At 39.8% G+C, this 17,500-nt stretch overlaps 1 protein-coding gene across 7 annotated transcripts in view; it reads right to left on the reverse strand.

Annotated features, from left to right (window-relative positions):
• LOC128699302 (serine/arginine-rich splicing factor 6) overlaps nt 1-17,500 on the reverse strand; it is a 227,318-nt gene that overhangs the window by 193,013 nt on the left and 16,805 nt on the right. For all 7 annotated transcript variants that reach the window (XM_070098266.1, XM_053791909.2, XM_070098265.1 and 4 more), the window contains exon 3: nt 13,714-13,784. In XM_070098266.1, the coding sequence (XP_069954367.1) occupies nt 13,714-13,784 (71 nt within the window). The remainder of the gene's footprint in view (nt 1-13,713; nt 13,785-17,500) is intronic.

Genomic DNA, 17,500 nt, shown 5'->3' on the forward strand with positions numbered 1-17,500 from the left:
TATGGTTGTATTCTCGTTTTCAAGGTCTCATTTGATAGAATAGAAGATATATTACAGAAATAGAGATGATTCTGAATGGTTTGCAGACTAAGAGTACTGTACCTTGAAACTGAGCTCAAAGTAGCAGAAATGTTCGATTTTTGCAGATGTTGAAGAGCAAACAAATTACATCACACGTCAACTGGTGGGTCTAATATGCTTTCACAAATGCGCTGATATTATTTATACCATTTTTACAATAATGCAGTAGTCTGCATAACAGCAAATCTTCCATTTTTTGTGTGAATAAAAATTCAAAATGTAAAGCAAGCGTAATATAAGAGGGGCCTGGAGACATGACTAACGAACAGAGAAAATGTTATTTTAGTGTTAGGAATGTTTGTATTGTTAATTCTGGCTCCTATTTTGAAATACTTGAATTGTGAATGAAATTGACTAAATTACCAATTTCTGATCACTTTAAATAACAAAAAAAGGGCACAATACCGGGACTGGAACGATACACAAATAACCCGAACATAAAAGAGAGAAGCTTACGACGACGTTTCGGTCCGACTTGGACCATTTACAAAGTCACACTAACCAGAAGTGGAGCAGGACGGCTATATATAAGCAGGAAGAGGTGGTGGTAGTAGTAGTAGTAGTAGTACAAGAATGGTATATAATACCGACAAGATGAAATTAAGACACATGCTCAACACCCGGGCATCCCTATCGTAGACATTTCGCCATCCAGCCAGCCACTGGATGGCGAAACGTCTACAACAAAGACACCCAGACGCCGCACATGTGTCTTAATTTCATTAGTGATGGTGGCAGCGGCAGCAGCAGCAGTAGTAGTAGGGAATAAGGAGGACGAGCCAGTCAAATACAAAGGAAGGGGAGCACTGCAAGGGAGCTAGGTGCCTACAGAGGGAGAGCAAGCGCACAGTGGTGCGTGAAAGGGGAAGTGGTGAAATAAATGAAGAAGGAACAGAAACACGAGACAGAAGAGAGAAAGACAACCCAGAGGAGAAAAAGGAAAGAGGAAAGGGGAAGAGGGAGAAGAAGAAAAAGAAAAAGAAAAAATGAGGAGTTAGGTTAAGTCACGGGTGTTCTGAAGTTTGGAGCATTTTACAATGTAGTGGGAGAGGAAGGCATCTACAGAGACGAAGCCAGGGCTAAGATTCATACAAGGAAAGTTGTGTACAGGTCTCCCTCAACATTCACGTTTTCAGCTTTCGCGGGCTTCACACATTCACGAATTCCCAACCGCCAAATTCCCAGCCACCAAATTCCCAGCCGCCAAATCATATTCAAGTTTCCCGCCACCTGCGAGTCCCTACTACCCTCCCACCGACCCCCGCAACTGGCAGCCAGCCCTCCCACCACTCAGTGTAGTGAGTGTTTTGTTTGTTCATTATTTGCTATTAAACTACAGTATAAATAATGTAAACCCATTCATGACTGCATATTGGAATGGCTATTTGGACAGGTATTGGACGGTGACATCATGTGTTTACTCTTGAACACAGCAAAGAATCAAACATTTCTGCTATTGCTAATAATAACAATAGTAGTAGTAGTAGTAGTAGTAGTAGTAGTAGTAGTAGTAGTAGTAGTAGTAGTAGTAATAATAATAATAATAATAATAATAATAATAATAATAATAATAATATGATATAACTGAAGAAGGAAATTGTACAAAAATACGAGAGAGTGGTTGACACATCGTCAGTGTGGCTTTGTTTATGCTGGAGTGAACATTAGTCTCCCTGCTCTTCCAAACATTTCACAATAATTCATTGTTTGGTGCTTGTAGATTGAGTGCAACTGGAGTGGTTGAGGCAGTGGTAGAGGTGATAGAGGCAGTGGTAGAGGCAGTGGTAGAGGCAGTGGTAGAGGCAGTGGTAGAGGCAGTGATAGAGGCAGTGATAGAGGCAGTGGTAGAGGCAGTGATATTTACTAACATATATGTTATAAATAATAATAGTAAATTATGAATAACATTTATTATTATTATTATAAATGTTATTAATATTAACATGTACTATTATTATTTATAACATATGTATATGTTAGTAAATACCACTGCCTCACCCACCCCAATGGAAATAAGTCACTCTGTCTGACTTTTTTGGGTTATCCTAGGTTCTCTACACATATGCTGCTATGTATGATAATTCTATGTAACTGTATTTGTGTATACCTGAATAAACTTACTTACTTACACTGCCTCTATCACTGCCTCAACTGTTGAATTATTGTGAAATGTTTGGAGGAGCAGGGAGACTAATGTTCACTCCAGCATAAACAAAGCCACACTGACGATGTGTCAACCACTCCCTCGTATTTTTGTACAATTTCCTTCTTCAATTATATCGTATTACTATTATTATTATTATTACAGCGGACCCCCGCATAGCGACCTTAATCCGTGCAAGAGGGCTGGCTGTTATGCGAAATGTTCGGTATGCGAATGAATTTTCCCCATAAGAAATAATGGAAATCAAATTAATCCGTGCAAGACACCCAAAAGTATGAAAAAAAAATTTTTACATGTTAATTTTAATACACACAAACTGAAAAAGGCATGCACAATTACATGACACTTACTTTTATTGAAGATCTGGTGATGATTGATGGGATGGGAGGAGAGGAGAGAGTGTTAGTGTTTAGAAGGGGAATCCCCTTCCATTAAGACTTGAGGTGTCGAGTCCTTTTCTGGGGTTACTTCCCTTCTTCTTTTAATGCCAATAGGACCAGCTTCAGAGTCACTGGACTTCTTTCGCACAACATATCTGTCCATAGTGGCCTGTACCTCTCGTTCCTTTATGACTTCCCTAAAGTGTTTCACAACATTGTCAGTGTAATAGTCACCAGCACGGCTTGCAATAGCTGTGTGAGGGTGATTTTCATCCATGAAGGTTTGCACTTCAAGCCACTTTGCACAGATTTCCTTAATCTTTGTAGTAGGCAATTTCTTCAATTTCTCTCTCCCCTCCTTCGAACCAGTTTCCTCAGGTCTGGCCTCTTGCTGTTGAAGTTGATCTAGCAGCTCATCAATGGTTAGTTCTTCATTGTCCTCCTCCACCAACTCTTCCACATCATCCCCACTAACCTCCAACCCTAAGGACTTTCCCAATGCCACAATGGATTCCTCAACTGGCATAATCCTCTCAGGGTTAGCCTCAAACCCTTCAAAATCCCTTTTGTCTACACATTCTGGCCACAGTTTCTTCCAAGCAGAGTTCAAGGTCTTTTTAGTCACTCCCTCCCAAGCCTTACCTATAAGGTTTATACAATTGAGGATATTAAAGTGATCTCTCCAAAAGTCTCTTAGAGTCAGTTGAGTTTCTGAGGTCACTACAAAGCACCTTTCAAACAGAGCTTTTGTGTACAGTTTTTTGAAGTTTGCAATAACCTGCTGGTCCATGGGCTGCAGGAGAGGAGTGGTATTAGGAGGCAAAAACTTCACCTTAATGAATTTCATGTCCCCATAAAGTCGCTCTGCCACGTCTGTAGGATGACCAGGGGCATTGTCTAACACCAGGAGGCACTTAAGTTCTAATTTCTTTTCAGTTAGGTAATCTTTCACATTGGGGGCAAATGCATGGTGTAACCAGTCATAGAAAAAGTCCCTAGTGACCCATGCCTTACTGTTTGCCCTCCACAGCACACACAAATTTTCCTTGAGGACATTCTTTTGCCTGAACGGTCTGGGAGTTTCAGAGTGATACACTAATAAAGGCTTCACTTTGCAATCACCAGTAGCATTGGAACACATGAGAAGAGTAAGCCTGTCTTTCATAGGCTTATGTCCTGGGAGTGCCTTTTCCTCCTGAGTAATGTAGGTCCTGCTTGGCATTTTCTTCCAAAACAGGCCTGTTTCATCACAATTAAACACTTGTTCAGGTTTCAGTCCTTCACTGTCTATGTACTCCTTGAATTCCTGCACATATTTTTCAGCCGCTTTGTGGTCCGAACTGGCAGCCTCACCATGCCTTATCACACTATGTATGCCACTACGCTTCTTAAATCTCTCAAACCAACCTTTGCTGGCCTTAAATTCACTCACATCATCACTAGTTGCAGGCATTTTTTTAATTAAATCCTGATGCAACTTCCTAGCCTTTTCGCTTATGATCGCTTGAGAAACGCTATCTCCTGCTAGCTGTTTTTCATTTATCCACACCAATAAGAGTCTCTCAACATCTTCCATCACTTGCAATCTCTGTTTCGAAAACACAGTTAAACCTTTGGCAAGAACAGCTTCCTTGATTGCCTTTCTGTTGCCCACAATAGTAGAGATGGTTGATTTGGGTTTCTTGTACAACCTGACCAGGTCGGCGATACGCACTCCACTTTCATACTTATCAATGATCTCTTTCTTCATCTCTATTGGAATTCTCACCCTTATTGCTGTAGGGTTGGAACTAGAAGCTTTCTTGGGGCCCATGGTCACTTATTTTCCAGATAAAGCACCGAAAACACTGTAATAATACGAAATATTCCGATTGTATGCTTGGATGTTACCGCGGAGGCTGGCTGGTAAACAATGCCACCAGCGGAACATATGAGGCTGGCTCAGGCCGCACATTGGACGCGTCTCGGACGAAGGGCGGTGAGCGAGTTTTTGGGCGGTATGCGAGGCAAAATTTTAGCGATCAAAGCGTCCGGTATGCGGATTGTACGGTATGCAATGCGTACGGTATGCGGGGGTCCACTGTATTACTATTGTTATTATTAGCAGTAGCAGAAATGTTTGATTCTTTGCTGTGTTCAAGAGTAAACACATGATGTCACCATCCAATACCTGTTCAAATAGCCATTCCAATATGCAGTCATGAATGTGTTTACATTATTTATACTGTAGTTTAATAGCAAATAATGAACAAACAAAACACTCACCACACTGAGTGGTGGGAGGGCTGGCTGCCAGTTGCAGGGGTCGGAGGGAGGGGAGTAGGGACTCGCATTGGTTGAGGAAGTGGTGGAGGCAGTGGTGGAGTCTGTGGTATTTAATAACATACATGTTATTAAAGCATAACATGTATATATTTAGTACAACTTACGACGTTTTCATGTATTTTATGATTGTTCATGGTTCAACAAGTTAAGCAGTATTGTATTATATTTCCCTACAATATATTGGGGCACCAAACTTTCACGGTTTTTCAACATTCGCGAGGCTCTTGATCCCCTAACCCTAGCGAATGTTGAGGGACACCTGTATTAGAGAGGATTCAACTAGATGGCGACTGTTCGAGTTGGAAGTAGGGAAGAGAGTTTTAGCAGAAGACCAGTCAATGGGATGGCTATGATCTCTGACGTGACAGAAAAGAGCATTGTTAGTGTCGGCAAGCCTAACACTATTTTTGTGTTCCCTAAGTCTGTCAGAAAGAGAACGACCAGTTTCTCCGAAGTATTGAAGAGGACAGGAGGAGCAAGAAATAGAGTAGACACCAGGAACATCTGTAGAGGGAGGAGAGGTATGAACGAGATTAGTGCGAAGAGTGTTAGTCTGGCGGAAGGTAAGCTTGATGTCTAAGGGACGGAGAGAATTGTTGAGATTAGTGTTAGGCTTGACGACACTAACACTGCTCTTTTCTGTCACGTCAGAGATCATAGCCATCCTACTGACTGGTCTTCTGCTAAAACTGTCTTCCTTACTTCCAACTCGAACAGTCGCCGTCTAGTTGAATCCTCTCTAATACACAACTTTCCTTGTATGAATCTTAGCCCTGGCTTCGTCTCTGTACAGTGGACCCCCGCATACCGTTGGCATTACATAACGTTAAATCCGCATACCAATACATTTAATCGCTAAGATTTTGCCTCGCATACCGCTAAAAAACCCGCTCAACGCTGTTCGTCCGAGACGCGTCTAATGTGCGGCCTGAGCCAGCCTCACATGTTCCACCGATGGCATTGTTTACCAGCCAGCCTCCGCGGTAACATCCAAGCATACAATCGGAACATTTCGCATTATTACAGTGTTTTTGGTGATTTTATCTGCAAAATAAGTGACCATGGGCCCCAAGAAAGCTTCTAGTGCCAACCCTACAGCAATAAGGGTGAGAATTACTATAGAGATGAAGAAAGAGATCATTGCTAAGTATGAAAGTGGAGTGCGTGTCTCCAAGCTGGCCAGGTTGTATAATAAACCCCAATCAACCATCGCTACTATTGTGGGCAACAAAACGGCAATCAAGGAAGCTGTTCTTGCCAAAGGTTCAACTGTGTTTTCGAAACAGAGATCGCAAGTGATGGAAGATGTTGAGAGACTCTTATTGGTATGGATAAATGAAAAACAGATAGCATCTCTCAAGTGATCATAAGTGAAAAGGCTAGGAAGTTGCATGAGGATTTAATTAAAAAAATGCCTGCAACTAGTGATGATGTGAGTGAATTTAAGGCCAGCAAAGGTTGGTTTGAGAGATTTAAGAAGCGTAGTGGCATACATAGTGTGATAAGGCATGGTGAGGCTGCCAGTTCGGACCACAAAGCAGCTGAAAAATATGTGCAGGAATTCAAGGAGTACATAGACAGTGAAGGATTGAAACCTGAACAAGTGTTTAATTGTGATGAAACAGGCCTGTTTTGGAAGAAAATGCCAAGCAGGACCTACATTACTCAGGAGGAAAAGGCACTCCCAGGACATAAGCCTATGAAAGACAGCCTTACTCTGTTGATGTGTTACAATGCTAGTGGTGATTGCAAAGTGAAGCCTTTATTAGTGTATCACTCAGAAACTCCCAGAGCGTTGAGGCAAAAGAATATCCTCAAGGCTAATTTGTGTGTGCTGTGGAGGGCAAACAGTAAGGCATGGGTCACTAGGGACTTTTTCTATGACTGGTTACACCATGCATTTGCCCCCAATGTGAAAGATTACCTAACTGAAAAGAAATTAGACCTTAAGTGCCTCCTGGTGTTAGACAATGCCCCTGGTCATCCTACAGACGTGGCAGAGCGACTTTATGGGGACATGAGCTTCATTAAGGTGAAGTTTTCGCCTCCTAATACCACTCCTCTCCTGCAGCCCATGGACCAGCAGGTTATTGCAAACTTCAAAAAACTGTACACAAAAGCTCTGTTTGAAAGGTGCTTTGTAGTGACCTCAGAAACTCAACTGACTCTAAGAGAGTTTTGGAGAGAGCACTTTAATATCCGCAATTGTGTAAACCTTATAGGTAAGGCTTGGGAGGGAGTGACTAAGAGGACCTTGAACTCTGCTTGGAAGAAACTGTGGCCAGAATGTGTAGACCAAAGGGATTTTGAAGGGTTTCAGGCTAACCCTGAGAGGAGTATGCCAGTTGAGAAATCCATTGTGGCATTGGGAAAGTCCTTGGGGTTGGAGGTTAGTGGGGATGATGTGGAAGAGTTGGTGGAGGAGGACAATGAAGAACTAACCACTGATGAGCTGCTAGATCAACTTCAACAGCAAGAGGCCAGACCTGAGGAAACTGGTTCGGAGGAGGGGAGAGAGAAATTGAAGAAGTTGCCTACTTCAAAGATTAAGGAAATGTGTGGAATGTGGCTTAAAGTGCAAACCTTTTTTGATGACAATCACCCTAACACAGCTATTGCAAGCCGTGCTGGTGACTATTACACTGACACTGTTGTGAAACACTTTAGGGAAGTCATAAAGGAACGAGAGGTACAGGCCACTATGGACAGATACGTTGTGCGACAGAAGTCCAGTGACTCTGAAGTTGGTCCTATTGGCATTAAAAGAAGAAGGGAAGTAACCCCAGAAAAGAACTTGACACCTCAAGTCTTAATGGAAGGGGATTCCCCTTCTAAACACTAAGACTCTCTCCTCCTCCCATCCCATCAATCATCACCAGATCTTCAATAAAGGTAAGTGTCATGTAACTGTGCATGCCTTTTTCAGTTTGTGTGTATTAAAATTAATATTTCATGTGGTAAATTTTTTTTTTTTCATACTTTGGGGTGTCTTGCACGGATTAATTTGATTTCCATTATTTCTTATGGGGAAAATTCATTCGCATAACAATGAGCTCTCTGGAACGGATTAATATCGTTATGCGGGGGTCCACTGTAGATGCCTTCCTCTCCCACTACATTGTAAAATGCTCCAAACTTCAGAACACTCGTGACTTAACCTGACTCCTCATTTTTTCTTTTTCTTTTTCTTCTTCTACCTCTTCTCCTTTCCTCTTTCCTTTTTCTCCTCTGGGTTGTCTTTCTCTCTTCTGTCTCGTGTTTCTGTTCCTTCTTCATTTATTTCACCACTTCCCCTTCCATGCACCTCTGTGCGCTTGCTCTCCCTCTGTGGGCACCTAGCTCCCTTGCAGTGCTCCCCTTCCTTTGTATTTGACTGGCTCGTCCTCCTTATTTCCCACTTCTACCACTACCTCTTCTACTACTACTACTACTACTGATGAAATTAACACACGTGTGGCGTCTGGGTGTCTTTGTTGTGGACGTTTCGCCATCCAGTGGCTGGCTGGATGGCGAAACGTCTACGATAGGGATGCCCGGGTGTTGCGCATGTGTCTTAATTTCATCTTGTCGGTATTATATACCATTCTTGTACTACTACTACTACCACCACCACCTCTTCCTGCCTATATATAGCCATCCTGCTCCACTTCTGGTTAGTGTGACTTTGTAAATGGTCCAAGTCGGACCGAAACGTCGTCGTAAGCTTCTCTCTTTTATGTGCGGGTTATTTGTGTTCTGATCACTTTATTGGGCGACTCACGAAATCATAATGAAACGATTGCAAACTTTCTGATCGCGGGTTCTATCCCCACCCGTGGTATGGTTTATATTATTGGGTAGTTGAAATCAGTAAATGGGCAGTTTCTTGCACTCAATTGATAGAACAAATGGAGTTCTAGCAAAATAGCTACGAGTTTGGTCGACTGGAACAATAGAATTGGCCAAAATAGGGCTCAAAGTGGGCAAAATCGCCGATGCGTAAACCGAGTGAAGACCACTAACTTCGTTGGAGCATAATTCCTTAAGTTTTCCATTAAATTTCGTACTTTTGCTGTCATTACCCCTGGGAAAAGATTCTCTATCATTTTATATGAAAAATATATATATATATTTTTTTTTGAAAATTCTTCGACACTGAGAGCAAGTTTGTGAGCACTGGTCTCGACAGTGAAAGGGTTAAATTCATCTATCTGTGATGATTTTGCAAAAAATTATGGAGACCCTTGATTAGTAACTAATAACTATTATTTTGAAAATATGTGAATGGACTGAAAACATGTAAATAATCCTGCCAGCCTCTAAACCCTTTAATTATCCAAAGTCCCAACAAGATCAGAGTTTAGCTGTTCTCATCATGCACTGCATGGAGTTAGTTTTTTTTTATACTGCACATACTTACCACAGACCCATACTCATTTGTAAACCAAAACTTGCCACTGATGGCAAATCTGAGGGTGCTATAATTTGTGTATATCTGCAATGAGTGACAATGACCCTTACCATGTAGATCTATGTGAATGTAAGTGAAAAGGCTAAAGTTTATAGTTTCAAAGGGAAGGTGCAAATGAAATAGTAATTGTATTTTAGGAAATGAAAGATCTATCCAGTGAGTAGTCAACAAGATAGTGTGATGTCACCATTGTTCCTTAGAGATGCTTCATTATGTCTTCATTAGCAGCTATCCCTACTTTGTCATCATAGTTACAGCTTCTATTGAGAAATGCAATAAAAAGGAATTATCAGCAAAAATTCCAGATACACTGGTGGGTGGCAAGACACTCCATTCGGCTTCTACTATAACAAACACAATCTGGACATACAATTCAGATGTTTAGTAGAGTATCTCATTTTCACAAAGTGGGTATACAACCATACATAACTGTAAGAGGAGGAACTGCAATTTACTATACATCTACGAGATAAAATGTATTAATTCAAGAAGTACTAAAAACGAGTTTGGTGAATACTGCACAATTTATAATTAAAAATTTAAAAGCCCCAATCACAACAGGAGCTGTGCACCTATCACCTCATACTAACAAATCAGGCTTTTGGTGACAATTTTTAAGACTATGTATGTAACAGGAAACTAAATGGTTAATAACAGCTGAAGACTGATATAAACCTCCTTCAGTATAAACACACACAAAAAGCTAGTTTCCTAAACATGTACAGTTACTGATACACAGACAACTGATCACTACTAAACCTTTCTAATCATCCTCTCAAAATTACCAACAGAAACAAACAATATCACAGTCATGCTGAATGACAAGACATCATTAACAACTTGGCTGTAGGAGTCAGAAATCTCAACCAGCAGAGAAAATTTAATAAAAATCAAGACATTAACTTTTACGTCCAAATATTTCTACAAAAAATCAAAGTCTCCACAAAATGTGCTGCCCAATAATAGTAATAATAATAATAATAATAATAATAATAATAATAATAATAATAATAATAATAATAAAAAGAGACCACAACTAAGAGACTAAACTGCTCATGGCTAAATATCCCATCCCAAAATGCAATGACAAAAATCATAGCTATGAAAGAAAAAAGACTGAGCTTAATATACAAAGAACAAGCAAAAAAATATTCAATGCTAATGCACTAATAAAGAAATCAAAACATCTCTACTATGCTAACATTTAACTCTTTCACTGTCCAGATCTCCAAAATTATGAGTGCTGACAGTGTCCACATTAATAAGAAAATTTCTTCTGAAATGGTAGAGAATCTTTACCTGAAGGCAATTTATGACACTAAAAATACGAAATTTGATGGAAAATTTACAGAATTATGCAAGCACACAGGTAATGGTCTGGGTGCCATTTATGCATCAGAGATTTTGCCATATTTGAGCCCTATTTTAAACCAATTACATTGCTCAATGTTACAAAATCCTTCTCTATTTCATTTGCATGCTTTCTGTTCTATCAACTGTGTATAAGAAACTACCCATTCAACTATCAAACCTACCCTATAGCATGCACAGAATTTGGTAATTTGGTCAAGTTTATGCAAATTAAAAAAAAAATAAAAACAGTCCAAAATAAACAGTGTAGACATTCCAGTTGCTAAAACAAAATTTCCTCTGTCCAATAATCACATCTTAAAGCCTTTCCCCACATTACACTTGCCTTCCATTTTGAATTTATCACATACAAAATATCGAAGATTTATGGTTTACAGCATCCCAATAATTGAATCAGATCTTAGCAAAAGTCCATATTTCCACTAGGCAGGATTTTTTTTTTATAATGTGTACACTAACCACAAACACCCATTCTCTCATATCTAGGCCAATATGAGCGGGCTGAGCTCATGACATTGTAGATCCACATGATGGACCCTGGTGCCAATAATGTAATTCTACATGATGGACAATCAAAAGGTTAAAAAAAACTGGGAAAGACACTCATTTAACAAGCTTTAGTCAAGAAGTCGCTGATTAATCTGAGGAAGGCATCCCATATTCCATCTGACGTAGACAGAGATGTAAACCATAGCTTTATGTCTTCCTTTGCTGATGATACCCGAATTGCCAAGACAGTGTCCTCCATCGAAGACACCGCAAGACTCCAAGCAGACATCAACCAAATCTTCACATGGGTCACTCAAAACAACATGAAGTTTAATGAAGAGAAATTTCAACTACTCAGATATGGAAAACTTGAGGAAATTAAAACTGTATCAGGGTACACAACAAATTCTAACCATACAATAGAGCAAAAAAAGTGATGTGAAGGACCTGGGAGTGATAATGTCAGAGATCTCACTTTCAAAACTAGGGATGCAAAGCCCATGATGATTCTCTTCAGATCACTTGTTCTCTCTAGGTTGGAACAGTGCTGTACACTAACTGCCCCCTTTAAGGCAGGCAAAATTGCTGACCTGGAGGGTATAATCATAGTACCCGTTGTTTTTCCTGACAATTTCCATCAGTGGTTTCTCAATAAAGTTCAAAGAATTCCACTTCATTTGCAGTGTTCCCAAGGGTACAATTTGGCAGGATTCCACTGTTGCTTTCATCAAACTGATGGGGACTGGGCACAAAATTTGCATTTCCTTGTTAATCCCAGATGTGGTTTGTTGGTGGGTATTGGATATTAGTTGCTGGTTGTGGTGTGGGGCTGGTTGAGGATGTGCTGGGTTGTGGGTGTGCTGAATCAGTGGCGTGGGTCCCAGCCTGGGCTGCAGTTAGTGGCGTACCCCCACACGGCACCACCACCACCTACTGACGCATGTAATCTATTATCCATCCCAACTGTAGCCACATCATCGTCACTTTCACTGTCTGTTCATGGTGTAGGGCCATGGGATGTATTCCATCCACTTAGATCTGCATATGGCACAGAAGAAGACCATACGTGATTGTCATATAAACTGACGCTCCACTGGTGAACATTCTTCTTCGCTGCCACTGCTTGAATGGTCACCACGAGCAAGAAAATAAAAATCCACGTCACTGTCATCGCCATTACTCACATCTGAAGCCTGGCCATGGGAAAAAATAAGCTTACGCTTATGGTGAGGTACAATCGAACGTGAACCCAGACGGACCAGCACCAGAGGTGGAAGGTTGAGGGTTGTCAGGGTTTCGGTTACTATTTTCGATTTCCCGAGCATTGCTCTCAGTCACAATTCGTTCAAAACATGTAATTTCTCTTCAGATCCACTTCCATCCATTGTAAAACTGTCACTTAAGAAGAGATTCCCAATTTGATGAGGAATGAGAGTTTTGTTACTGCAAGGTATGGTGAACAATGGGTACTGAGATGGAGTTCTCACAATGCACTGAGGGTGCCCCGATTTTTTGTTTACTGTGCACACTGACCAAGCAGACCCATTCTCTCATATGTAGGCCTATGAGCCTTCTTGTGCTAAATTTGAAGCTGCTAGAATTTTGGTGTAGTACTACGGCACACACGGTTATCTCAAAAATTATCACTATTTCGGTAATATACCTAACATTTTATCAATTGATACCAAGAAACAGCCAATAAAATCATAAAAACCATCCAAGAAAACATCTCAAATTCACTATTTTAAACCATACACATGGTCAGTTTGGTTATTTTCCACAGCTTATCTGAGTGAGCTGAGCTTATGACAGAACTATGTGAGGGGACCCTAAGCTCATTGACATAGTTCTACAATGACGGCCACTGAAAGGGTTAAGAAAGATGCAAGAAAAGTACCAGGTACGTCCTTCATCGCCATAAGGAAAGATTTCTCTTTTTCAAAACATAATGAGAAGAAAATGAGTGTGCCCTTTAACTGTACTACATATGCAACCACAAATACTGAAGTAGAGAGATATACAAGTAGCAAAGAAAACCAGCTAATACAGGAATGTCTGAGCAGTGTGACCTGGAATGACAGAATCAAGTGACTTAAGCTTCAGGGGTTACTGGGGAAGTGCTCTGGCTGACAAGACCCAGGACTGCTTAGTGAGAATTTTCTCAGTTCTTTACCACTAAATTGTGACATGGAAGAGTAAACACTGGGTTTAAAGTAAAAATGTATCATATGGAGAATCACTGTATATGGCTGTATTTGTGCAAGCTGGTCAAATGTTCTGAGATCATTAGACCCCAAAAAGTATAGAAAATGCCTAACCAATAATAGTGATTTTTTCATTTATTGTAAAAGGATTGCCACAAACCTTAGAATGTAGCTTTTTGCATTTAATTATATCTTATTTGAATTTAAATCAAGGATATAATTCAGTGTAAAACTGTGTAGCAACATTACCTTTCCCCCATTAAATCCTTGCCATTCATCTCGTACACTGCATCATCAGCATCTCTGTGATCATCAAATTCCTACAAGAAAAATGAACAAGTTTTTAATAATGTTTAGTTATGTATATACAGACAAGTATATTACAATAATCTGAAACAAAAGAATAACAAGTCATACACCAGTATGTCCGATGCATTAACAACAATGATATTAAACTTGAATTCACACAGGTAATGTATTTAAACTCCTACTCGAACAGTAGTCAAGATTTAATCACTTACTATTACACTCTATGCAAATGTTCCTCAAAAAAGTTTAATTAAAAATAAATATTTCACAGTAAAAGTAATAAAAGCCTAGTCAAAACTTGACTGTGTAAGAGCAACTGTAGGTGGACTCTAAATTCAGTGCATACAGACAGGTTCCGCTTTACAGTACTTCACTGTAAAGCAAGGCCACTCACTAAAATCTAACGACAAAAATATTTTAAAGTAATGCATGTACTGTATATGCATTTTTTTAGGACTAGGTCTATTGCTCACTTAATATATGATAGTGTATACATGTTATGTGGCTTTTTTTTAGAGCTAAAGAAGGAGTAGCAATAATGTTGAAGGATAAGCTATGGCAGGAAAAGAGGGACTATAAATGTATTAATTCAAGGATTATGTGGAGTAAAATAAAGATTGGATGTGAAAAGTGGGTTATAATAAGCGTGTATGCACCTGGAGAAGAGAGAAGTGTAGAGGAGAGAGAGAGATTTTGGGAAATGTTGAGTGAATGCGTGGGGAGTTTTGAATCAAGTGTGAGAGTAATGGTGGTTGGGGATTTCAATGCTAAAGTGGGTAAAAATGTTATGGAGGGAGTAGTAGGTAAATTTGGGGTGCCAGGGGTAAATGTAAATGGGGAGCCTTTAATTGAGCTATGTGTAGAAAGAAATTTGGTAATAAGTAATACATATTTTATGAAAAAGAGGATAAATAAATATACAAGGTATGATGTAGCACGTAATGAAAGTAGTTTATTAGATTATGTATTGGTGGATAAAAGGTTGATGGGTAGGCTCCAGGATGTACATGTTTATAGAGGGGCAACTGATATATCGGATCATTATTTAGTTGTAGCTACAGTTAGAGTAAGAGGTAGATGGGAAAAGAGGAAGGTGGCAACAACAAGTAAGAGGGAGGTGAAAGTGTATAAACTAAGGGAGGAGGAAGTTCGGGTGAGATATAAGCGACTATTGGCAGAAAGGTGGGATAGTGCAAAGATGAGTAATGGGGGGGTTGAAGAGGGTTGGAATAGTTTTAAAAATGCAGTATTAGAATGTGGGGCAGAAGTTTGTGGTTATAGGAGGGTGGGTGCAGGAGGAAAGAGGAGTGATTGGTGGAATGATGAAGTAAAGGGTGTGATAAAAGAGAAAAAGGTAGCTTATGAGAGGTTTTTACAAAGCATAAGTGTTATAAGAAGAGCAGAATATATGGAGAGTAAAAGAAAGGTAAAGAGAGTGGTGAGAGAGTGCAAAAGGAGAGCAGATGATAGAGTGGGAGAGGCACTGTCAAGAAATTTTAATGAAAATAAGAAAAAATTTTGGAGTGAGTTAAACAAGTTAAGAAAGCCAAGGGAAAATATGGATTTGTCAGTTAAAAACAGAGTAGGGGAGTTAGTAGATGGGGAGATGGAGGTATTAGGTAGATGGCGAGAATATTTTGAGGAACTTTTAAATGTTAAGGAAGAAACAGAGGCAGTAATTTCATGCACTGGTCAGGGAGGTATACCATCTTTTAGGAGTGAAGAAGAGCAGAATGTAAGTGTGGGGGAGGTACGTGAGGCATTACGTAAAATGAAATGGGGTAAAGCAGCTGGAACTGATGGGATCATGACAGAAATGTTAAAAGCAGGGGGGGATATAGTGTTGGAGTGGTTGGTACTTTTGTTCAATAAATGTATGAAAGAGGGGAAGGTACCTAGGGATTGGCAGAGAGCATGTATAGTCCCTTTATATAAAGGGAAAGGGGACAAAAGAGACTGTAAAAATTATAGAGGAATAAGCTTACTGAGTATACCAGGAAAAGTGTACGGTAGGGTTATAATTGAAAGAATTAGAGGTAAGACAGAATGTAGGATTGCGGATGAGCAAGGAGGTTTCAGAGTGGGTAGGGGATGTGTAGATCAAGTGTTTACATTGAAGCATATATGTGAACAGTATTTAGATAAAGGTAGGGAAGTTTTTATTGCATTTATGGATTTAGAAAAGGCATATGATAGAGTGGATAGAGGAGCAATGTGGCAGATGTTGCAAGTATATGGAATAGGTGGTAAGTTATTAAATGCTGTAAAGAGTTTTTATGAGGATAGTGAGGCTCAGGTTAGGGTGTGTAGAAGAGAGGGAGACTATTTCCCGGTAAAAGTAGGTCTTAGACAGGGATGTGTAATGTCACCATGGTTGTTTAATATATTTATAGATGGGGTTGTAAAGGAAGTAAATGCTAGGGTGTTCGGGAGAGGGGTGGGATTAAATTTTGGGGAATCAAATTCAAAATGGGAATTGACACAGTTACTTTTTGCTGATGATACTGTGCTTATGGGAGATTCTAAAGAAAAATTGCAAAGGTTAGTGGATGAGTTTGGGAATGTGTGTAAAGGTAGAAAGCTGAAAGTGAACATAGAAAAGAGTAAGGTGATGAGGGTGTCAAATGATTTAGATAAAGAAAAATTGGATATCAAATTGGGGAGGAGGAGTATGGAAGAAGTGAATGTTTTCAGATACTTGGGAGTTTGACGTGTCGGCGGATGGATTTATGAAGGATGAGGTTAATCATAGAATTGATGAGGGAAAAAAGGTGAGTGGTGCGTTGAGGTATATGTGGAGTCAAAAAACGTTATCTATGGAGGCAAAGAAGGGAATGTATGAAAGTATAGTAGTACCAACACTTTTATATGGGTGCGAAGCTTGGGTGGTAAATGCAGCAGCGAGGAGATGGTTGGAGGCAGTGGAGATGTCCTGTTTAAGGGCAATGTGTGGTGTAAATATTATGCAGAAAATTCGGAGTGTGGAAATTAGGAGAAGGTGTGGAGTTAATAAAAGTATTAGTCAGAGGGCAGAAGAGGGGTTGTTGAGGTGGTTTGGTCATTTAGAGAGAATGGATCAAAGTAGAATGACATGGAAAGCATATAAATCTATAGGGGAAGGAAGGCGGGGTAGGGGTCGTCCTCGAAAGGGTTGGAGAGAGGGGGTAAAGGAGGTTTTGTGGGCGAGGGGCTTGGACTTCCAGCAAGCGTGCGTGAGCGTGTTAGATAGGAGTGAATGGAGACGAATGGTACTTGGGACCTGACGATCTGTTGGAGTGTGAGCAGGGTAATATTTAGTGAAGGGATTCAGGGAAACCGGTTATTTTCATATAGTCGGACTTGAGTCCTGGAAATGGGAAGTACAATGCCTGCACTTTAAAGGAGGGGTTTGGGATATTGGCAGTTTGGAGGGATATGTTGTGTATCTTTATATGTGTATGCTTCTAGACTGTTGTATTCTGAGCACCTCTGCAAAAACAGTGATAATGTGTGAGTGTGGTGAAAGTGTTGAATGATGATGAAAGTATTTTCTTTTTGGGGATTTTCTTTCTTTTTTGGGTCACCCTGCCTCGGTGGGAGACGGCCGACTTGTTGGGAAAAAAAAAAAAAAAAAAAAAAAAAAAAAAAAAAAAAATTATATATAAATATATATATATATATATATATATATATATATATATATATATATATATATATATATATATATATATATATATATAGTGCCGAA

This window comes from Cherax quadricarinatus, chromosome 61 (assembly GCF_038502225.1).
Source record: "Cherax quadricarinatus isolate ZL_2023a chromosome 61, ASM3850222v1, whole genome shotgun sequence".
Taxonomy (NCBI): Eukaryota; Metazoa; Arthropoda; class Malacostraca; order Decapoda; family Parastacidae; genus Cherax; species Cherax quadricarinatus.